Below are 23,699 nucleotides of genomic sequence, written 5' to 3'. Positions count from 1 at the left end.
GATGGAAACCATCGATGGGGATGTGCCGATGGCCATCCCTATATCATTCTGGAAGAGATGCCCCTATTGGGACTCAGGAGGCGTCACCTCATTCAGGGGCGGGGACTGGAGTGGGCAGCTCCGCCTACATAGTCAGGGGCGTGGTAAAGGCGGGCGTGTCACATCGCTTAGGGGCGGGGCATAAAGTAAGGGCCGTCGCATTCAGACCACTGTGCCTAAACACATGGGCGGGGTTCCGGACACAGGGGCGGGGTCTGGGTGGGCCTACGGACACAGGGACGGTATTTGGGCGGGTCTCCTCGCCCGCAACCCACGGAGGACATGTCCGCCATGAATGGACACGTGACAGCGCGGCGTCTGCTCCCAGCATGCAGCGCTCTGTGACGTCACACAGCGGAAGTACAGCAGCTGCATGAGGAGGAATAACAGTGAGTAATACTCGTCCTGCTCCGGTATATTACCCCAAGTGACGTCACTGGCCGCGTACTGCGTGACGTCATTACTCAGAGTGTTGCTAAACATTTGTGTACACTGAAATCATTACTGGGCGAGGGGACACTGCCGGGGGTACGGTGCAGGTGAGGGGGACACTGCCGGGGGTCCGGTACAGGTGAGGGGGGACACTGCCGGGGGTACGGTACAGGTGAGGGGGACACTGCCGGGGGTACGGTACAGGTGAGGGGGACACTGCCGGGGGTACGGTGCAGGTGAGAGGGGACACTGCCGGGGGTACGGTGCAGGTGAGGGGGGACACTGCCGGGGGTACGGTACAGGTGAGGGGGACACTGCCGGGGGTACGGTGCAGGTGAGGGGGGACACTGCCGGGGGTACGGTACAGGTGAGGGGGGACACTGCCGGGGGTACGGTACAGGTGAGGGGGACACTGCCGGGGGTACGGTACAGGTGAGGGGGACACTGCCGGGGGTACGGTACAGGTGAGGGGGACACTGCCGGGGGTACGGTACAGGTGAGGGGGACACTGCCGGGGGTACGGTACAGGTGAGGGGGGACACTGCCGGGGGTACGGTGCAGGTGAGAGGGGACACTGCCGGGGGTACGGTACAGGTGAGAGGGGACACTGCCGGGGGTACGGTACAGGTGAGGGGGACACTGCCGGGGGTACGGTACAGGTGAGGGGGACACTGCTGGGGGTACGGTACAGGTGAGGGGGTCACTGCCGGGGGTACGGTACAGGTGAGGGCGACACTACAGGTGAGGGGGTCGCTGCTGGGGGTACGGTACAGGTGAGGGAGGACACTGCCGGGGGTACGGTACAGGTGAGGGTGACGCTGCCGGGGGTCCGGTACAGGTGAGGGGGACGCTGCCGGGGGTCCGGTACAGGTGAGGGGGTCGCTGCTGGGGGTACGGTACAGGTGAGGGGGTCGCTGCTGGGGGTACGGTACAGGTGAGGGAGGACACTGCCGGGGGTACGGTACAGGTGAGGGTGACGCTGCCGGGGGTCCGGTACAGGTGAGGGGGACGCTGCCGGGGGTCCGGTACAGGTGAGGGGGTCGCTGCTGGGGGTACGGTACAGGTGAGGGAGGACACTGCCGGGGGTACGGTACAGGTGAGGGCGACACTACAGGTGAGGGGGACACTGCCGGGGGTACGGTGCAGGTGAGGTACACATGAGGGGACAGTACGGGCGGTGGCATGGTGTGCGCGAGGGCCTCCAGTAACGGGTGGTACACAGGGGACAGTACGGGCGGCGCTATGGTGTGCGCGAGGGGCTCCAGTAACGTGTGGTACACATGAGGGGACAGTACGGGCGGCGCTATGGTGTGCGCGAGGGGCTCCAGTAACGTGTGGTACACATGAGGGGACAGTACAGGGGGGCGGCGGCACGGTGTGCGCGAGGTGCTCCAGTAACGTGTAGTACACATGAGGGGACAGTACGGGGGGTGGCACGGTGTGCGCGACGGGCTCCAGTAACGTGTAGTACACATGAGGACAGTACGGGGGTGGCACAGTGTGCGCGAGGGGCTCCAGTAACATGTAGTACACATGAGGGGACAGTTTGGGCGGCGGCACTGTCCCCTCATTTGTACTACACGTTACTGGAGCGATGGGCTCCAGTAATGTGTAGTACACATGAGGGGACAGTACGGGCGGCGGTACGGTGTGCGTGAGTGGCTCCAGTAACGTGTAGTACACATGAAAGGACAGTACGGGGGTGGCACGGTGTGCGCGAGGGGCTCCAGTAACGTGTAGTACACATGAGGGGACAGTACGGGGGTGGCACGGTGTGCGCGAGGGGCTCCAGTAACGTGTAGTACACATGAGGACATTACGGGGGGTGGCACGGTGTGCGCGAGGGGCTCCAGTAACGTGTAGTACACATGAGAGGACAGTACGGGGGTGGCACGGTGTGCGCGAGGGGCTCCAGTAACGTGTAGTACACATGAGGGGACAGTATGGGGGTGGCACGGTGTGCGCGAGGGGCTCCAGTAAAGTGTAGTACACATGAGGGGACAGTATGCGTGGCACGCTGTGCGCGAGGGGCTCCAGTAACGTGTAGTACACATGAGAGGACAGTACGGGGGTGGCACGGTGTGCGCGAGGGGCTCCAGTAACGTGTAGTACACATGAGGGGACAGTATGGGGGTGGCACGGTGTGCGCGAGGGGCTCCAGTAAAGTGTAGTACACATGAGGGGACAGTATGCGTGGCACGCTGTGCGCGAGGGGCTCCAGTAACGTGTAGTACACATGAGGGGGTGGCACGGTGTGCGCGAGGGGCTCCAGTAACGTGTAGTACACATGAGAGGACAGTACGGGGGTGGCACGGTGTGCGCGACGGGGTCCAGTAACGTGTAGTACACATGAGAGGACAGTTTGGGGGTGGCACGGTGTGCGCCAGTGGCTCCAGTAACGTGTAGTACACATGAGAGGACAGTACAGGGGTGGCACAGTGTGCGCGAGGGGCTCCAGTAACATGTAGTACACATGAGGGGACAGTTTGGGCAGCGGCACTGTCCCCTCATGTGTACTACACGTTACTGGAGCGAGGGGCTCCAGTAACGTGTAGTACACATGAGGGGACAGTACGGGGGTTGCACGGTGTGCGCGAGGGGCTCCAGTAACGTGTAGTACACATGAGGGGACAGTACGGGGGTTGCACGGTGTGCGCGAGGGGCTCCAGTAACGTGTAGTACACATGAGAGGACAGTACGGGGGTGGCACGGTGTGCGCGAGGGGCTCCAGTAACGTGTAGTACACATGAGAGGACAGTACGGGGGTGGCACGGTGTGCGCGAGGGGCTCCAGTAACGTGTAGTACACATGAGGGGACAGTATGCGTGGCACAGTGTGCGCGAGGGGCTCCAGTAACGTGTAGTACACATGAGGGGACAGTATGGGGGGTGGCACGCTGTGCGCGAGGGGCTCCAGTAACGTGTAGTACACATGAGGGGACAGTATGGGGGGTGGCACGCTGTGCGCGAGGGGCTCCAGTAATGTGTAGTACACATGAGGGGACAGTACGGGGGTGGCACGGTGTGCGCGAGGGGCTCCAGTAACGTGTAGTACACATGAGAGGACAGTACGGGGGTGGCACGGTGTGTGCGAGGGGCTCCAGTAACGTGTAGTACACATGAGAGGACAGTACGGGGGTGGCACAGTGTGCGCGAGGGGCTCCAGTAACATGTAGTACACATGAGGGGACAGTTTGGGCGGCGGCACTGTCCCCTCATGTGTACTACACGTTACTGGAGCGAGGGGCTCCAGTAACGTGTAGTACACATGAGGGGACAGTACGGGCGGCGGTACGGTGTGCGCGAGTGGCTCCAGTAACGTGTAGTACACATGAAAGGACAGTACGGGGGTGGCACGGTGTGCGCGAGGGGCTCCAGTAACGTGTAGTACACATGAGAGGACATTACGGGGGGTGGCACGGTGTGCGTGAGGGGCTCCAGTAACGTGTAGTACACATGAGAGGACAGTACGGGGGTGGCACGGTGTGCGCAAGGGGCTCCAGTAACGTGTAGTACACATGAGAGGACAGTACGGGGGTAGCCCGGTGTGCGCGAGGGGCTCCAGTAACATGTAGTGCACATGAGAGGACAGTACGGGGGTGGCACGGTGTGCGCGAGGGGCTCCAGTAACGTGTAGTACACATGAGGGGACATTATGCGTGGCACGCTGTGCGCGAGGGGCTCCAGTAACGTGTAGTACACATGAGGGGACAGTATGCGTGGCACAGTGTGCGCGAGGGGCTCCAGTAACGTGTAGTACACATGAGGGGACAGTATGGGGGGTGGCACGCTGTGCGCGAGGGGCTCCAGTAACGTGTAGTACACATGAGGGGACAGTATGGGGGGTGGCACGCTGTGCGCGAGGGGCTCCAGTAATGTGTAGTACACATGAGGGGACAGTACGGGGGTGGCACGGTGTGCGCGAGGGGCTCCAGTAATGTGTAGTACACATTAGAGGACAGTACGGGGGCGGCACGGTGTGCGCGAGGGGCTCCAGTAACGTGTAGTACACATGAGAGGACAGTACGGGGGTGGCACGGTGTGTGCGACGGGGTCCAGTAACGTGTAGTACACATGAGGGGACAGTACGGGGGGTGGCACGGTGTGTGCGAGGGGCTCCAGTAACGTGTAGTACACATGAGAGGACAGTACGGGGGTGGCACAGTGTGCGCGAGGGGCTCCAGTAACATGTAGTACACATGAGGGGACAGTTTGGGCGGCGGCACTGTCCCCTCATGTGTACTACACGTTACTGGAGCGAGGGGCTCCAGTAACGTGTAGTACACATGAGGGGACAGTACGGGCGGCGGTACGGTGTGCGCGAGTGGCTCCAGTAACGTGTAGTACACATGAAAGGACAGTACGGGGGTGGCACGGTGTGCGCGAGGGGCTCCAGTAACGTGTAGTACACATGAGAGGACATTACGGGGGGTGGCACGGTGTGCGTGAGGGGCTCCAGTAACGTGTAGTACACATGAGAGGACAGTACGGGGGTGGCACGGTGTGCGCAAGGGGCTCCAGTAACGTGTAGTACACATGAGAGGACAGTACGGGGGTAGCCCGGTGTGCGCGAGGGGCTCCAGTAACATGTAGTACACATGAGAGGACAGTACGGAGGTGGCACGGTGTGCGCGAGGGGCTCCAGTAACGTGTAGTACACATGAGGGGACAGTACGGGGGTGGCACGGTGTGCGCGAGGGGCTCCAGTAACGTGTAGTACACATGAGAGGACAGTACGGGGGTGGCACGGTGTGCGCGAGGGGCTCCAGTAACGTGTAGTACACATGAGGGGACATTATGCGTGGCACGCTGTGCGCGAGGGGCTCCAGTAACGTGTAGTACACATGAGGGGACAGTATGCGTGGCACAGTGTGCGCGAGGGGCTCCAGTAACGTGTAGTACACATGAAGGGACAGTATGGGGGGGTGACACGCTGTGCGCGAGGGGCTCCAGTAACGTGTAGTACACATGAGGGGACAGTATGGGGGGTGGCACGCTGTGCGCGAGGGGCTCCAGTAACGTGTAGTACACATGAGAGGACAGTACGGGGGTGGCACGGTGTGCGCGACGGGGTCCAGTAACGTGTAGTACACATGAGGGGACAGTACGGGGGGTGGCACGGTGTGTGCGAGGGGCTCCAGTAACGTGTAGTACACATGAGAGGACAGTACGGGGGTGGCACAGTGTGCGCGAGGGGCTTCAGTAACATGTAGTACACATGAGAGGACAGTACGGAGGTGGCACGATGTGCGCGAGGGGCTCCAGTAACGTGTAGTACACATGAGGGGACAGTATGCGTGGCACAGTGTGCGCGAGGGGCTCCAGGAACGTGTAGTAAACGTGAGAGGACAGTACGGGGGGTGGCACGCTGTGCGCGAGAGGCTCCAGTAACGTGTAGTACACATGAGGGGACAGTATGGGGGGTGGCACGCTGTGCGCGAGGGGCTCCAGTAACGTGTAGTACACATGAGAGGACAGTACGGGGGTGGCACGGTGTGCGCGACGGGGTCCAGTAACGCGTAGTACACATGAGGGGACAGTACGGGGGGTGGCACGGTGTGTGCGAGGGGCTCCAGTAACGTGTAGTACACATGAGAGGACAGTACGGGGGTGGCACAGTGTGCGCGAGGGGCTCCAGTAACGTGTAGTACACATGAGAGGACAGTACGGAGGTGGCACGGTGTGCGCGAGGGGCTCAGTAACGCGTAGTACACATGAGGGGACAGTATGCGTGGCACAGTGTGCGCGAGGGGCTCCAGTAACGTGTAGTACACGTGAGAGGACAGTACGGGGGGTGGCACGCTGTGCGCGAGAGGCTCCAGTAACGTGTAGTACACATGAGGGGACAGTACGGGTTTGGCATGGTGTGCGCGAGGGGCTCCAGTAACGTGTAGTACATATGAGAGGACAGTACGGGGGTGGCACAGTGTGCGCGACGGGGTCCAGTAACGTGTAGTACACATGAGAGGACAGTACGGGGTGGCACGGTGTGCGCGAGGGGCTCCAGTAACTTGTAGTACACATGAGGGGACAGTATGTGTGGCACAGTGTGCGCGAGGGGCTCCAGTAACGTGTAGTACACATGAGGGGACAGTACGGGGGTGGCCCGCTGTGCGCGTGGGGCTCCAGTAACGTGTAGTACACATGAGGGGACGGTACGGGGGCGGCACGCTGTGCGCGAGGGGCTCCAGTAACGTATAGTACACATGAGAGGACGGTACGGAGGTGGCACGGTGTGCGCGAGGGGCTCCAGTAACGTATAGTACACATGAGAGGACAGTACGGAGGTGGCACGGTGTGCGCGAGGGGCTCCAGTAATGGGTAGTACACATGAGATGACAGTACGGAGGTGGCACGGTGTGCGCGAGGGGCTCCAGTAATGGGTAGTACACATGAGGGGACAGTATGCGTGAGGGGCTCCAGTAACGTGTAGTACACATGAGAGGACAGTACGGGGGTGGCACGGTGTGCGCGAGGGGCTCCAGTAACGTGTAGTACACATGAGGGGACAGTATGCGTGAGGGGCTCCAGTAACGTGTAGTACACATGAGGGGACAGTATGCGTGAGGGGCTCCAGTAACGTGTAGTACAAATGAGTCACCCTGGTTTCTGTTCCTTCCTCCGCAGTGTAACCTCCATGGCTCTTATTGAAGGTGTTGATGATGAGGTCACACTCCTCTGTGCGCTAATCCTGCTATTTGCTGTCATCGCCTTGGCATGGATTTCTACCCACACGTCTGAGCGAGGTCCAGCACATTTATCATCTCAGCACAGATCAGACGGAATCGCAGCGGAGCAGGAAGTGGAGAGAGAAGCCACCAGCGGTGCCACCTTATGTACCAATGCACCCTCTGTCCCACATACTGACCAGGTCTCTCCTGCGGACTCCCATGTTACTGGGGAACCTACTCAGTGTACGGACTCACACTACCAGGAAGCTACATCACCTGATAATGAGTCACCCACCCTGAGGCACAGGGGACCCCAAACAGAGAGCCCTCCCTCTGACGGTGTGGAAACAATAACTCTGCGCTTGAAATTCCTGAATGACACAGAGCGTGTGGTGACCGTGCGGACGTCTGATACTGTCCTAAGCATCAAGCGGTTAGTACAATATAGCCACACATATATGGGAATTCTATTCCTCCCATCTCATCACGTCTCAGTGCTGTCTCATACCTTCCCCGTGTTCTCTGACGCACTTACACGGTCCTGTGGGGTCCCTGCTGGCCCTTCCTGGTGGTCCTGTGGGGTCCCTGCTGGCCCTTCCTGGTGGTCCTGTGGGGTCCCTGCTGGCCCTTCCTGGTGGTCCTGTGGGGTCCCTGCTGGCCCTTCCTGGTGGTCCTGTGGGGTCCCTGCTGGCCCTTCCTCGTGGTCCTGTGGGGTCCCTGCTGGCCCTTCCTCGTGGTCCTGTGGGGTCCCTGCTGGCCCTTCCTCGTGGTCCTGTGGGGTCCCTTCCTTGGGGTCCTGTGGGGTCTTCTGATGGCCCTTCCTTGGGGTCCTGTGGGGTTCCTGCTGGCCCTTCCTCGCTACCCTCAGGGACCACTACTGTAATATTTCTCCTGGGCTCGCAAATATAAGTAAGTGGAGACTTTGCGGGCTCCGGGATGGAGGCAGGGCAGGGGTGCCTCCTGTTTTATTAGTTATTTGCCAGCGTCTTACTGTGACAGACCAATGGGCGACATCTGTGATACGAGCTGGTCACGTTTGCCGCCTCTTGAATTGGGGCTTACCGATCAGGCTGCCCGCTGTCCTGTGCCCCACGTCCGGAATGCTCCCCTCACACCACATTATTATCTCTGCTAGTTTTGATGCTATGTATAATCATCGACGGAACAATCTGTCCACAAATAAAAAACTTAAATGTCAACTTCTTTTACGCTGCACAAACAGGTTTGAATTGGAATGACAGATCTTCAGGCAAAGGGGGAAATTTACTAAGCTCTATTCGTAAAAAAATAGGTGTATTCATATACAGAAATACTCCTATCTTTGACAAATTCGTATTTCCGGGATTTACTATTCTGAAAATACGTCTATTCGTATTCATGGCGCATTTCGTATTTCTATTTACAAATACGAATGTATACGCCATTGATAGAATACGAATAGGAATCACCATTCAAAAGAATGGTGATTCCTAATTTACTAAGCGGCCGTAGTTTCAATACCGCCACTAATTACTGGTACAATACGCCTGGAAAATATACTTCATTTTCCTAGTGTATTTGGCAGAAGCCTGCATGGATCAGTCACATCAGTCAGATCTGTGCAGGCTTCAGTGTAAAATAAATAAATTATTATTTCTCCTTCATCCACTAGGTGTCACTGGAGTTACACTGGGGAATAGAAGGCGACCACAGGGAGCATGAGCACTTTAAATAAAAGATTAGAGTGGCTAACTCCTCCCCTTCTACTTCCCCTCCAGGTCAGTCTTAGTTTGTGCCCGAAAGGGAGCGGACACACACTAGTGTGCTCTCAGAGCACATCAAAGAACGGAGCTACCGCGTGGTACTCCCAGCAGCCCCGGCTATCCCCAGCGCTCTCTGAGACACGCGCGGCGGCCATCTTTTTTACAATGGCGCCGCTGCGATAAGACTGTGGGAAGCTCCTGTACCGCTGCAGCCCCACCAAAGGCTTCAAGTACATCGCTGATCCTGGTGACAGTCCTGCTATAAGCTCTCCCGGTACTGTGAGTTACAGTGGGGGGTTGAGAGCTTAGAGAGAGATAGTTGGGCTGTGTTAAAAACTAAGGCTATAGCGCTCCCTGGTTACAGACCATAGCGCTGTTCAAACCCTGTGGCAGCTCCTTTCCTTCACTATCTCTCCTATCCAGTCCTTCTACCTGGACTAATCTATACCTACTCTCCCTTGGGTGTGTGGTAGTGTGTGGATTTTCTGTGACATATATATACAATGGCAGGGGGAAGCTCCAAGAGAATTGCCTGTAAGACTTGCAATGCTAAGTTTACCCCTTCAGCCCCTGGGGATCTTAACTGTGAAAAATGCACTGTTAATCCCTCTGTGTCACAAACCCCAGTGGACCCACCTTTCTGGGCCTCACAACTAACTGAGGTTATGTCCCGTTTATCCTCTGAGTTAACACAGTCTCAGAGAGATAGAGAGACCTCTAGGAACCAGCAGAGTGACTTAAGGCCGCCATACACTATGCGATTTGGCCCCGATTTCACCCGATCCAGATGGATCAGGCAGTGAAATCGGACCAAATCGCAGGTTTTGACACCCGGTCCGACCCGATGTGCGGTCCCGTGCGCATCGGGTCCGAGTCGGGACGTCGGACCGGCTGCACATAAGATAAATCTTATGTGCAGCCGTGGGGACTCTGAGGGGGGCGGCAGGGGGAGCTGGAGCAGGGAGCTGTCATGCTCCGTCCGGGTAGGGGGGGGACACGCCGCTAGTAGTGCGGACGCTGCGTGGGACACAGGCAGCAGTGACATAGAGCCGGGCGAGGGGAGCCAGGAGCTGTCAGCACTGAAAAAAAAAAAAAAAGCCCATACAATGAATGGGCAGCTTGTAATTGGCTGAGCGCTCTCTCAGCCTGTCAGCAATTTTTTCAGTACTGACAGCTCCCGGCTCCCCCCGCGTGGCTCTATGTTACTGCCGCCTGTGTCCCCCGCAGCGTCCGCACTACTAGCAGCGTGCGTCCGTCCCCCCAGGCGCCTTGCAGCACCCACCGCCCGCCACCTCGATGTCCCCGGCCCCCCTGCTCGTTCCACATTGCAGCTCCCCGGGAGTTGCAAACGATACATCGCATGCGATGTATCATTTGCAAAACTTAGCACATCAAGTGCCAAATCGTGTGTCCCCCTCCCGGAGAGCTGCAGGGGGAAATCAGGTCCGACTTGTCCTTTAGCCTCTGCAGTTCAGAGCCTCACTAGAGCCCTAGCTCCAGGGCAGGCTGAGCCTCGTCCTTCCTCCTCAAGGCAGCCCCCACCTTTGCAGAGGAGAAGGGCTTCACCATTACATCACTCCCCTGACTCTGATGATATGCCAGACCTCGGGGAGGGAGCATTTGTGCCCCCTGGGGACGACATGCAGGATGTGCAGGATGCACAGGATGTGTTAGTATATGACACACAGGACCCTGCTCAACCCTCTCAGGGTATTGAGGACCTAATTCAAATGGTCAAAGTGGCCTGTAATGTGACGGAGGGGGTCGACACCCCTTCCCGTCCTTCCTTTTTTGGAAAAAAACTGAAAATGTCCTCTAATTTCCCAGTAGCTGAGGAACTGGATGAGCATGTTACCGAGGCCTGGAAAAACCCAGACAAACGGTTTCAAGCCCCTAAGAGGTTCTTTTAGAACTATCCACTGCTGCCGGAAGAAAGTGGAAATTCCACCGGGAGTGGATTCATCTGTTTCCCGACTGTCCAAAAAGACTGTCCTTCCAGTGCCTGGGGCTACCACCCTCAAGGACGTCTCTGACCGTAGGTTGGAGATGACCTTGAAAAGCATCTTTTCAGCGGCTGGCGTGTTACAGCGTCCGGCGCAGATTGGTTGTTGGGTGAACAAAGCAATAGGCGTATGGGCGTCACAAATCTCGGCTGAGTTGGGTGATGGATCAGACCCAGCTACTATTATGCAGTTGTCTGAACAAATCCAGGATGCTTCGGCTTTCCTAATAGAGGCATCCTCAGATATATGTGTGGTGGTAGCTAGAATTTCTGCTTTATCCATTTCAGCCCGCAGAGGCCTCTGGCTGCGACAGTGGCAGGCTGATGCGGAATCCATGAGGGCGGTGGAATCCATGGCCTTTAACGGCGAGCTCCTGTTCGGTCCAGAACTGGACAGATGGATATCTCAGGCCACAGGCGGGAAGTCACACTTCCTTCCGTCGGCGGCTCCACCCCCGTCTCGCAGAACCTCCCACATGCCTTCCTTTTGTGCCTTTCGTCCCTCCAGTAGGTTCAGAGGTAGATCCAGGGGAGGTGCTCCTTCACAGAGAGGAACCAGAGGTTGTGGAAGAGGCGCTTCCACTACTGCTCTGGACCCCAAAGCCACCAAGCCTACTGCATGACGGTCCACCATCCCACTTGGGGGATCCCAGGGTGGGAGCTCGTTTACGGAACTTCGGCTCCGTGTGGCTCCAGTCCTGTCAGGATGCCTGGGTAAGAGAGCTTGTGACCCTAGGTTACAAGATTCGCTTCAGCATGTCTCCCCCAGACAGGTTTTTCAAGACCGGTCTTCCTCTTCCTCCAGAGAAAGGACAACAGCTTTTGGCTGCCAACGCCAAGCTGCAAGACATGGGAGTAGTGGTTCCGGTCCCCGCAGAACAGCGTACCCGGGGCTACTACTCCAGCCTGTTCCTCGTACCAAAGCCGGATGGCTCGGTACGTCCTATTCTCAACCTGAAGGATCTGAACCCGTACTTGCACGTGGCCAGATTCAAGATGGAGTCCCTACAGTCCGTGATACAGGGTTTGGAAGAAGGAGAGTTCTTGGTATCCATAAATATCAAGGACGCCTACTTGCACATTCCCATTTGGGGCCCGCACCAAGCATATCTTCGGTTCGCGGTGCAGGAGCGGCATTGGCAGTTTCAGGCCCTCCCGTTCGGCCTCTCGTCCGCACCTCGGGTTTTCACCAAGGTGATGGCGGTCATGATGGAGGTTCTCCGCATGCAGGGGGTCACTATCATCCCCTATTTGGACGATCTTCTGCTGAAGAGTCGTTCACGGGACACCCTGCTGGAGCACATTCTTCTCACACAGAAGATCCTCGCATCACACGGGTGGATCCTCAACTTCGCCAAGTCGCAGCTTCACCCCACTCAGCGTCTCCTGTTTCTCGGGATGATCCTGGACACCAGTCAGATGCGAGTGTTCCTTCCAGCGGACAAGATTCAGTCCTTACAGGCCTTGGTCAGACTTGTCCTACGTTCGAGGCGATACAATACGCCCGGTCTCATTCTCGCCCCTTCCGGCTGTCGCTCCTCCATCAATGGTCGGGCTCTCACCTGCATCTGCAGCAGAAGGTGACCCTGTCACCACGGGCTCGTCTGTCCCTGCTCTGCTGGCTGAACACCGCCAACCTTCAACAGGGGAGGAGGATCACGATTTGAGATTGGACCCTAATCACCACGAAGCCAGCCTCCGAGGTTGGGGTGCGGTTACCTTGGACCGTCAGTATCAGGGGTTGTGGACACAACAGGAGAATCTGCTTTCCATCAACGTTCTGAAACTACGAGCTGTCTATTATGCTCTTCTCCAGGGCAAAGCTGTTCTTGTCCAGTCCGACAACTCCATGACGGTTGCGTACATCAACAAGCAGGGGGGCACCCGCAGTTGCGCAGCCATGAAGGAGGTCAGCAGGATCCTGGTTTGGGCGCAGGCCCATGCCCTGTCAGCCGTGTTCATCCCCGGAGTGGAAAACTGGGAGGCCGACTTTCTCAGTCGGCGGGACGTTCATCAAGGAGAGTGGTGCTTGCACCCTCAAGTCTTTCAGAAGCAGATACATCGCTGGGGCTGTCCCCAAGTGGACCTGATGGCGTCCCGCCACAACTTCAACTTCCCCGGTTCTTCGCAAGAACACTAGATCCTCAGGCAGATGGTGGCTCCTTGGCCCTTCCAGTATGTGTACCTCTTCCCACCATTCCTGTTGATACCCCGGGTACTTCAACGGATCCGGAGAGAGGGGGTCACGGCCCTGGTGGTGGCCCCAGACTGGCCTCGTCGGTCTTGGTACACCAGTCTGACAGCTCTGCTGATAGACGAGCCGTGGCCCCTGCCTCTTCAAGACGACCTTCTCAGCCAGGGACCCTTCATCTACCCAGATTTAGGTCGTCTTCATTTGACGGCGTGGCTGCTGAAAGGTCCATCCTGAGGAGGGACGGTGTACCTCGTACGGTTATACCCACCATGCTTCGTGCTAGGAAAGAGGTCACCTCAGCGCACTACCACAGGATATGGCGCTCTTATGTGGCTTGGTGCGAGAGGCGTGGGGTTTCCACATGCCTGTTCAAGAAGGCGAGACTCCTCCTTTTTCTGCAAGAAGGTTTGTCTGCAGGGCTGAAGCTGAATACCTTGAAGGTTCAGGTCTCAGCTCTCTCTATCTTTTTTCAGAAGAAGTTAGCTTTTCTTCCAGAGGTGCAAACCTTTTTTCAGGGGGTGCTTCGTTTGCAGCCTCCCATTCGTCCTCCAACGGCTCCCTGGGACTTGGTGCTGGAGTACCTCCAGTCCTCGGTTTTTGAGCCCTTGGAGGAGGTGGACTTTCGCTACCTCACGTGCAAGGTCGTACTTTTGTTGGCTCTGGCATCTGCCAGACGTGTATCAGAACTGGGGGCTCTTTCTTGTCGCTCCCCGTTTCTTAAATTTCATCCTGACAGAGCGGAGCTCCATACCAGCCTGGCCTTCCTTCCAAAGGTGGTATCGGCTTTTCATTTGAACCAGCCCATTGTGGTTCCTGCCTTCCCAGAGGACTCCCCGGAGGCGAGATCCTTGGATGTGGTTAGGGCTCTAAGGATTTATGTAGCCCGTACAGCCTCTATCAGGAAGTCTGATTTGCTGTTTGTGACCTACGACCCTGTTCGTCGTGGATGGCCAGCCTCAAAGCAGACGCTGTCCAGGTGGATTCGGTTGACTAAACGTCAGGCCTATGTCACCTCTTCACGGACTCCTCCTAGTTGCATTACAGCGCATTCCACCAGGTCGGTGGGGTCCTCTTGGGCGGCTGCCCGAGGGGTTTCTCTACAGCAGCTCTGCCGAGCGGCTACCTGGTCTGGCTGCAGAACCTTCGTTCGGTTCTACAGGTTTGATACCTTTGCGGCTCCTGCTTCAGTGTTTGGCCGCAGGGTATTAAGGGGTTCTCGGCGCTCACCCACCCGGGATTGAAGGCTCTGGGACGTCCCCAGTGTAACTAACTCCAGTGACACCTAGTGGATGAAGGAGAAAGAGGGATTTTGTACTTACCGTAAATCCTTTTCTCCGAGTCCACAGGTGTCACTGGACGCCCACCACAGCGCTGTTCTCCTTAAGTTGCCTTTGGGCTTATATCCTACAAGGACCATTACCTTGGAGTTTCCCTGCTAGGGTTACGTTGGTTATGTTAGTATGTTACATTGTCTGTTGACTATGTATGTTTGAATTTTCAGTGTTTTCTCACTGTCTTTTTTCTTCTTTACTTCTTGTATTGAATGTTGTATGTGGTATTAACCTCCTCTTCGGAAGTGTGTTTTATCTTCCTGCTCCCTTCCGGGCACAACCTTTCTGACTGACCTGGAGGGGAAGTAGAAGGGGAGGAGTTAGCCACTCTCATCTTTTTATTTAAAGTGCCCATGCTCCCTGTGGTCGCCTTCTATTCCCCAGTGTAACTCCAGTGACACCTGTGGACTCGCAGAAAAGGATTTACGGTTAGTACAAAATCCCTCTTTTTTTAAACAGTGTGGGGTACCCCTCCTAGGGCCGTAACCAGTCCCAGGCTCACAGAACCGGGCCTGGTTTTAAAAAATCGGGAAAAATTGAATAAGGTTCCCCTTCTTTTTTAAAACCAGTCCTGGTTCCCAAAATACGGGGGACAAAATGACTAAGGTTCCCCATAATTTAAGAACCAGCACCAGGCCCAACCAGCCAGCAGGGAAATGCCACAGCCAGGGGGAGACTTTTTATACAAGTCCTCCAGCTAAAGCATTAAACCCCTGACCGATCAGCCTGGGCAGGGGTCCTGGGGGAGGGGGACCCCCCCCCCTCCCAATGAATGGGTCCCCCCTCCAGAATTTACCTGCCCAGGTTGAAGCCTGGGGCTGTCCCGGGTACCACTGTGTGGTGGGCATCAGGCTGATAAATTGTATAAAAAATAGAATGAAACTATTGTGTATTGCTGTGGAACTAAAAGTCCCAGCAAGCCTCCCCCGCATTCAGGAACTTGGAGAACCACAAGTCCCAGCATGCGGGGCATTAAATGGCCTGCAGGAACTTCTAGTTACACAGCAATACAAATAGTTAAATAAGCACACGGACACCAGAACAATGTGACACTTGATTACATATAGATACTGATCCGGTAGATAGGTGTCCGCGCTGACTGTGTGTATAGAGGCAGCTCTCCCTGCCACCCCATTATTATATAGTCTGTACTGACTGTGTGTATAGAGGCACCTCTCCCTGCCACCCCATTATTATATAGTCTGTCCTGTACTGTGTGTATAGAGGCACCTCTCCCTGCCACCCCATTATTATATAGTCTGTACTGACTGTGTGTATAGAGGCACCTCTCCCTGCCACCCCATTATTATATAGTCTGTCCTGTACTGTGTGTATAGAGGCACCTCTCCCTGTCACCCCATTATTATATAGTCTGTGCTGTGTGTATAGAGGCACCTCTCCCTGCCACCCCATTATTATATAGTCTGTCCTGTACTGACTGTGCGTATAGAGGCACCTCTCCCTGCCACCCCATTATTATATAGTCTGTCCCGTACTGTGTATAGAGGCACCTCTCCCTGCCACCCCATTATTATATAGTCTGTCCTGTACTGTGTGTATAGAGGCACCTCTCCCTGCCACCCCATTATTATATAGTCTGTCCTGTGCTGTGTGTATAGAGGCACCTCTCCCTGCCACCCCATTATTATATAGTCTGTACTGTACTGTACTGTGTGTATAGAGGCACCTCTCCCTGTCACCCCATTATTATATAGTCTGTCCTGTACTGACTGTGCGTATAGAGGCACCTCTCCCTGCCACCCCATTATTATATAGTCTGTCCCGTACTGTGTATAGAGGCACCTCTCCCTGCCACCCCATTATTATATAGTCTGTCCTGTACTGTGTGTATAGAGGCACCTCTCCCTGCCACCCCATTATTATATAGTCTGTCCTGTGCTGTACTGTGTGTATAGAGGCACCTCTCCCTGTCACCCCATTATTATATAGTCTGTCCTGTACTGACTGTGCGTATAGAGGCACCTCTCCCTGCCACCCCATTATTATATAGTCTGTCCTGTGTGTATAGAGGCACCTCTCCCTGCCACCCCATTATTATATAGTCTGTCCTGTACTGTGTGTATAGAGGCACCTCTCCCTACCACCCCATTATTATATAGTCTGTCCTGTACTGTGTGTATAGAGGCAGCTCTCCCTGCCACCCCATTATTATATAGTCTGTCCTGTACTGTGTGTATAGAGGCACCTCTCCCTGTCACCCCATTATTATATAGTCTGTCCTGTGCTGTGTGTATAGAGGCACCTCTCCCTGCCACCCCATTATTATATAGTCTGTCCTGTGCTGTGTGTATAGAGGCACCTCTCCCTACCACCCCATTATTATATAGTCTGTCCTGTACTGTGTGTATAGAGGCAGCTCTCCCTGCCACCCCATTATTATATAGTCTGTCCTGTACTGTGTGTATAGAGGCACCTCTCCCTGTCACCCCATTATTATATAGTCTGTCCTGTGCTGTGTGTATAGAGGCACCTCTCCCTGCCACCCCATTATTATATAGTCTGTCCTGTGCTGTGCGTATAGAGGCACCTCTCCCTGCCACCCCATTATTATATAGTCTGTCCTGTACTGTGTGTATAGAGGCACCTCTCCCTGCCACCCCATTATTATATAGTCTGTCCTGTACTGTGCGTATAGAGGCACCTCTCCCTGCCACCCCATTATTATATAGTCTGTCCTGTACTGTGTGTATAGAGGCACCTCTCCCTGCCACCCCATTATTATATAGTCTGTCCTGTACTGTGTGTATAGAGGCAGCTCTCCCTGCCACCCCATTATTATATAGTCTGTCCTGTACTGTGTGTATAGAGGCACCTCTCCCTGTCACCCCATTATTATATAGTCTGTCCTGTGCTGTGTGTATAGAGGCACCTCTCCCTGCCACCCCATTATTATATAGTCTGTCCTGTACTGTGTGTATAGAGGCACCTCTCCCTACCACCCCATTATTATATAGTCTGTCCTGTACTGTGTGTATAGAGGCAGCTCTCCCTGCCACCCCATTATTATATAGTCTGTCCTGTACTGTGTGTATAGAGGCACCTCTCCCTGTCACCCCATTATTATATAGTCTGTCCTGTGCTGTGTGTATAGAGGCACCTCTCCCTGCCACCCCATTATTATATAGTCTGTCCTGTGCTGTGCGTATAGAGGCACCTCTCCCTGCCACCCCATTATTATATAGTCTGTCCTGTACTGTGTGTATAGAGGCACCTCTCCCTGCCACCCCATTATTATATAGTCTGTACTGTACTGTGTGTATAGAGGCACCTCTCCCTGCCACCCCATTATTATATAGTCTGTCCTGTGCTGTGTGTATAGAGGCACCTCTCCCTGTCACCCCATTATTATATAGTCTGTCCTGTACTGTGCGTATAGAGGCACCTCTCCCTGTCACCCCATTATTATATAGTCTGTCCTGTGCTGTGTGTATAGAGGCAGCTCTCCCTGCCACCCCATTATTATATAGTCTGTCCTGTGCTGTGTGTATAGAGGCAGCTCTCCCTGCCACCCCATTATTATATAGTCTGTCCTGTCCTGTGCGTATAGAGGCACCTCTCCCTGTCACCCCATTATTATATAGTCTGTCCTGTGCTGTGTGTATAGAGGCACCTCTCCCTGCCGCCCCATTATTATATAGTCTGTCCTGTACTGTGTATATAGGCACCTCTCCCTGCCGCCCCATTATTATATAGTCTGTCCTGTACTGTGTGTATAGAGGCACCTCTCCCTGCCACCCCATTATTATATAGTCTGTCCTGTACTGTGCGTATAGAGGCACCTCTCCCTGCCACCCCATTATTATATAGTCTGTCCTGTACTGTGTGTATAGAGGCACCTCTCCCTGCCACCCCATTATTATATAGTCTGTCCTGTGTGTATAGAGGCACCTCTCCCTGCCACCCCATTATTATATAGTCTGTACTGTGTGTATAGAGGCACCTCTCCCTGCCACCCCATTATTATATAGTCTGTCCTGTGCTGTGTGTATAGAGGCACCTCTCCCTGCCACCCCATTATTATATAGTCTGTCCTGTACTGTGTGTATAGAGGCACCTCTCCCTGCCACCCCATTATTATATAGTCTGTCCTGTACTGACTGTGTGTATAGAGGCACCTCTCCCTGTCACCCCATTATTATATAGTCTGTCCTGTACTGTGTGTATAGAGGCACCTCTCCCTGCCACCCCATTATTATATAGTCTGTCCTGTACTGTGTGTATAGAGGCACCTCTCCCTGCCACCCCATTATTATATAGTCTGTCCTGTACTGTGTGTATAGAGGCACCTCTCCCTGCCACCCCATTATTATATAGTCTGTCCTGTACTGTGTGTATAGAGGCACCTCTCCCTGCCACCCCATTATTATATAGTCTGTCCTGTACTGTGTGTATAGAGGCACCTCTCCCTGCCACCCCATTATTATATAGTCTGTCCTGTACTGTGTGTATAGAGGCACCTCTCCCTGCCACCCCATTATTATATAGTCTGTCCTGTGCTGTGTGTATAGAGGCACCTCTCCCTGCCACCCCATTATTATATAGTCTGTCCTGTGCTGTGTGTATAGAGGCACCTCTCCCTGCCACCCCATTATTATATAGTCTGTCCTGTGCTGTGTGTATAGAGGCACCTCTCCCTGCCACCCCATTATTATATAGTCTGTCCTGTACTGTGTGTATAGAGGCACCTCTCCCTGCCACCCCATTATTATATAGTCTGTCCTGTGCTGTGCGTATAGAGGCACCTCTCCCTGCCACCCCATTATTATATAGTCTGTCCTGTACTGTGTGTATAGAGGCACCTCTCCCTGCCACCCCATTATTATATAGTCTGTACTGTGCGTATAGAGGCACCTCTCCCTGCCACCCCATTATTATATAGTCTGTCCTGTACTGTGTGTATAGAGGCACCTCTCCCTGCCACCCCATTATTATATAGTCTGTCCTGTACTGTGTGTATAGAGGCACCTCTCCCTGCCACCCCATTATTATATAGTCTGTACTGTGTGTATAGAGGCACCTCTCCCTGCCACCCCATTATTATATAGTCTGTCCTGTACTGTGTGTATAGAGGCACCTCTCCCTGCCACCCCATTATTATATAGTCTGTCCTGTGCTGTGTGTATAGAGGCACCTCTCCCTGTCACCCCATTATTATATAGTCTGTCCTGTACTGTGTGTATAGAGGCACCTCTCCCTGTCACCCCATTATTATATAGTCTGTCCTGTGCTGTGTGTATAGAGGCACCTCTCCCTGCCACCCCATTATTATATAGTCTGTACTGTGTGTATAGAGGCACCTCTCCCTGCCACCCCATTATTATATAGTCTGTCCTGTGCTGTGTGTATAGAGGCACCTCTCCCTGCCACCCCATTATTATATAGTCTGTCCTGTACTGTGTGTATAGAGGCACCTCTCCCTGCCACCCCATTATTATATAGTCTGTCCTGTACTGACTGTGTGTATAGAGGCACCTCTCCCTGCCACCCCATTATTATATAGTCTGTCCTGTGCTGTGTGTATAGAGGCACCTCTCCCTGCCACCCTATTATTATATAGTCTGTCCTGTACTGTGTGTATAGAGGCACCTCTCCCTGCCACCCCATTATTATATAGTCTGTCCTGTACTGTGTGTATAGAGGCACCACTCCCTGCCACCCCATTATTATATAGTCTGTCCTGTGCTGTGTGTGTATAGAGGCACCTCTCCCTGTCACCCCATTATTATATAGTCTGTCCTGTACTGTGTGTATAGAGGCACCTCTCCCTGTCACCCCATTATTATATAGTCTGTCCTGTGCTGTGTGTATAGAGGCACCTCTCCCTGCCACCCCATTATTATATAGTCTGTCCTGTACTGTGTGTATAGAGGCACCTCTCCCTGCCACCCCATTATTATATAGTCTGTCCTGTACTGTGTGTATAGAGGCACCTCTCCCTGCCACCCCATTATTATATAGTCTGTCCTGTACTGACTGTGTGTATAGAGGCACCTCTCCCTGCCACCCCATTATTATATAGTCTGTCCTGTGCTGTGTGTATAGAGGCACCTCTCCCTGTCACCCCATTATTATATAGTCTGTCCTGTACTGTGTGTATAGAGGCACCTCTCCCTGTCACCCCATTATTATATAGTCTGTCCTGTCCTGTGTGTATAGAGGCACCTCTCCCTGCCACCCCATTATTATATAGTCTGTCCTGTGCTGTGTGTATAGAGGCACCTCTCCCTGCCACCCCATTATTATATAGTCTGTCCTGTACTGTGTGTATAGAGGCACCTCTCCCTGCCACCCCATTATTATATAGTCTGTCCTGTACTGTGTGTATAGAGGCACCTCTCCCTGCCACCCCATTATTATATAGTCTGTCCTGTACTGTGTGTATAGAGGCACCTCTCCCTGCCACCCCATTATTATATAGTCTGTCCTGTACTGACTGTGTGTATAGAGGCACCTCTCCCTGTCACCCCATTATTATATAGTCTGTCCTGTACTGTGTGTATAGAGGCACCTCTCCCTGCCACCCCATTATTATATAGTCTGTCCTGTACTGTGTGTATAGAGGCACCTCTCCCTGTCACCCCATTATTATATAGTCTGTGCTGTGTGTATAGAGGCACCTCTCCCTGCCACCCCATTATTATATAGTCTGTCCTGTGCTGTGTGTATAGAGGCACCTCTCCCTGTCACCCCATTATTATATAGTCTGTACTGTGTGTGTATAGAGGCACCTCTCCCTGCCACCCCATTATTATATAGTCTGTCCTGTACTGTGTGTATAGAGGCACCTCTCCCTGCCACCCCATTATTATATAGTCTGTCCTGTACTGACTGTGTGTATAGAGGCACCTCTCCCTGCCACCCCATTATTATATAGTCTGTCCTGTACTGACTGTGTGTATAGAGGCACCTCTCCCTGCCACCCCATTATTATATAGTCTGTCCTGTACTGTGTGTATAGAGGCACCTCTCCCTGCCACCCCATTATTATATAGTCTGTACTGACTGTGCGTATAGAGGCACCTCTCCCTGCCACCCCATTATTATATAGTCTGTCCTGTGCTGTGCGTATAGAGGCACCTCTCCCTGCCACCCCATTATTATATAGTCTGTCCTGTGCTGTGTGTATAGAGGCACCTCTCCCTGTCACCCCATTATTATATAGTCTGTCCTGTACTGTGTGTATAGAGGCACCTCTCCCTGCCACCCCATTATTATATAGTCTGTCCTGTGCTGTGCGTATAGAGGCACCTCTCCCTGCCACCCCATTATTATATAGTCTGTCCTGTACTGTGTGTATAGAGGCACCTCTCCCTGTCACCCCATTATTATATAGTCTGTCCTGTACTGTGTGTATAGAGGCACCTCTCCCTGTCACCCCATTATTATATAGTCTGTCCTGTACTGTGTGTATAGAGGCACCTCTCCCTGCCACCCCATTATTATATAGTCTGTCCTGTGTGTATAGAGGCACCTCTCCCTGCCACCCCATTATTATATAGTCTGTCCTGTACTGTGCGTATAGAGGCACCTCTCCCTGCCACCCCATTATTATATAGTCTGTCCTGTACTGTGTGTATAGAGGCACCTCTCCCTGCCACCCCATTATTATATAGTCTGTCCTGTACTGTGTGTATAGAGGCACCTCTCCCTGCCACCCCATTATTATATAGTCTGTCCTGTACTGTGTGTATAGAGGCACCTCTCCCTGCCACCCCATTATTATATAGTCTGTCCTGTGCTGTGTGTATAGAGGCACCTCTCCCTGCCACCCCATTATTATATAGTCTGTCCTGTGCTGTGTGTATAGAGGCACCTCTCCCTGCCACCCCATTATTATATAGTCTGTCCTGTGCTGTGTGTATAGAGGCACCTCTCCCTGCCACCCCATTATTATATAGTCTGTCCTGTGCTGTGTGTATAGAGGCACCTCTCCCTGCCACCCCATTATTATATAGTCTGTACTGTACTGTGTATAGAGGCACCTCTCCCTGTCACCCCATTATTATATAGTCTGTCCTGTACTGTGTATAGAGGCACCTCTCCCTGCCACCCCATTATTATATAGTCTGTCCTGTACTGTGTGTATAGAGGCACCTCTCCCTGCCACCCCATTATTATATAGTCTGTCCTGTGCTGTGTGTATAGAGGCATCTCTCCCTGCCACCCCATTATTATATAGTCTGTCCTGTACTGTGTATATAGGCACCTCTCCCTGCCACCCCATTATTATATAGTCTGTCCTGTGCTGTGTGTATAGAGGCACCTCTCCCTGCCACCCCATTATTATATAGTCTGTACTGTACTGTGTGTATAGAGGCACCTCTCCCTGCCACCCCATTATTATATAGTCTGTCCTGTACTGTGTGTATAGAGGCACCTCTCCCTGCCACCCTATTATTATATAGTCTGTCCTGTACTGTGTGTATAGAGGCACCTCTCCCTGTCACCCCATTATTATATAGTCTGTCCTGTACTGTGCGTATAGAGGCACCTCTCCCTGCCGCCCCATTATTATATAGTCTGTCCTGTACTGTGTGTATAGAGGCACCTCTCCCTGTCACCCCATTATTATATAGTCTGTCCTGTACTGTGTGTATAGAGGCAGCTCTCCCTGCCACCCCATTATTATATAGTCTGTCCTGTGCTGTGTGTATAGAGGCAGCTCTCCCTGCCACCCCATTATTATATAGTCTGTCCTGTCCTGTGCGTATAGAGGCACCTCTCCCTGCCGCCCCATTATTATATAGTCTGTCCTGTACTGTGTGTATAGAGGCAGCTCTCCCTGCCACCCCATTATTATATAGTCTGTCCTGTGCTGTGTGTATAGAGGCACCTCTCCCTGCCACCCCATTATTATATAGTCTGTCCTGTACTGTACTGTGTATAGAGGCACCTCTCCCTGCCACCCCATTATTATATAGTCTGTCCTGTGCTGTGTGTATAGAGGCAGCTCTCCCTGCCACCCCATTATTATATAGTCTGTCCTGTACTGTGTGTATAGAGGCACCTCTCCCTGCCACCCCATTATTATATAGTCTGTCCTGTGCTGTGCGTATAGAGGCACCTCTCCCTGCCGCCCCATTATTATATAGTCTGTCCTGTACTGTGTGTATAGAGGCACCTCTACCTGCCACCCCATTATTATATAGTCTGTCCTGTGCTGTGTGTATAGAGGCACCTCTCCCTGCCACCCCATTATTATATAGTCTGTCCTATGCTGTGTGTATAGAGGCACCTCTCCCTGCCACCCCATTATTATATAGTCTGT

At 53.7% G+C, this 23,699-nt stretch overlaps 1 protein-coding gene across 2 annotated transcripts in view; it reads left to right on the top strand.

Annotated features, from left to right (window-relative positions):
- The first annotated feature begins 269 nt into the window (after positions 1 to 269).
- TMUB1 (transmembrane and ubiquitin like domain containing 1) overlaps positions 270 to 23,699 on the top strand; it is a 130,984-nt gene continuing 107,554 nt past the window's right edge. Inside the window, exons 1-2 of one of the 2 annotated variants that reach the window (XM_083186517.1) lie at positions 270 to 428; positions 7,098 to 7,574. In XM_083186517.1, coding sequence (XP_083042643.1) covers positions 7,108 to 7,574 — 467 coding nt within the window. In that variant the 5' untranslated portion in view covers positions 270 to 428; positions 7,098 to 7,107. Of the gene's footprint in view, positions 429 to 1,596; positions 1,618 to 7,097; positions 7,575 to 23,699 lie in introns of those variants that run through there. The other variant, XM_083186518.1, reaches the window with a different exon arrangement.

Source organism: Crinia signifera, chromosome 5 (genome assembly GCF_055691185.1).
Source record: "Crinia signifera chromosome 5, ASM5569118v1, whole genome shotgun sequence".
Lineage (NCBI taxonomy): Eukaryota > Metazoa > Chordata > Amphibia > Anura > Myobatrachidae > Crinia > Crinia signifera.
The sequence above is the reverse complement of the archived record's forward strand: the minus strand, read 5'-3'. Positions and strand labels throughout refer to the sequence as shown.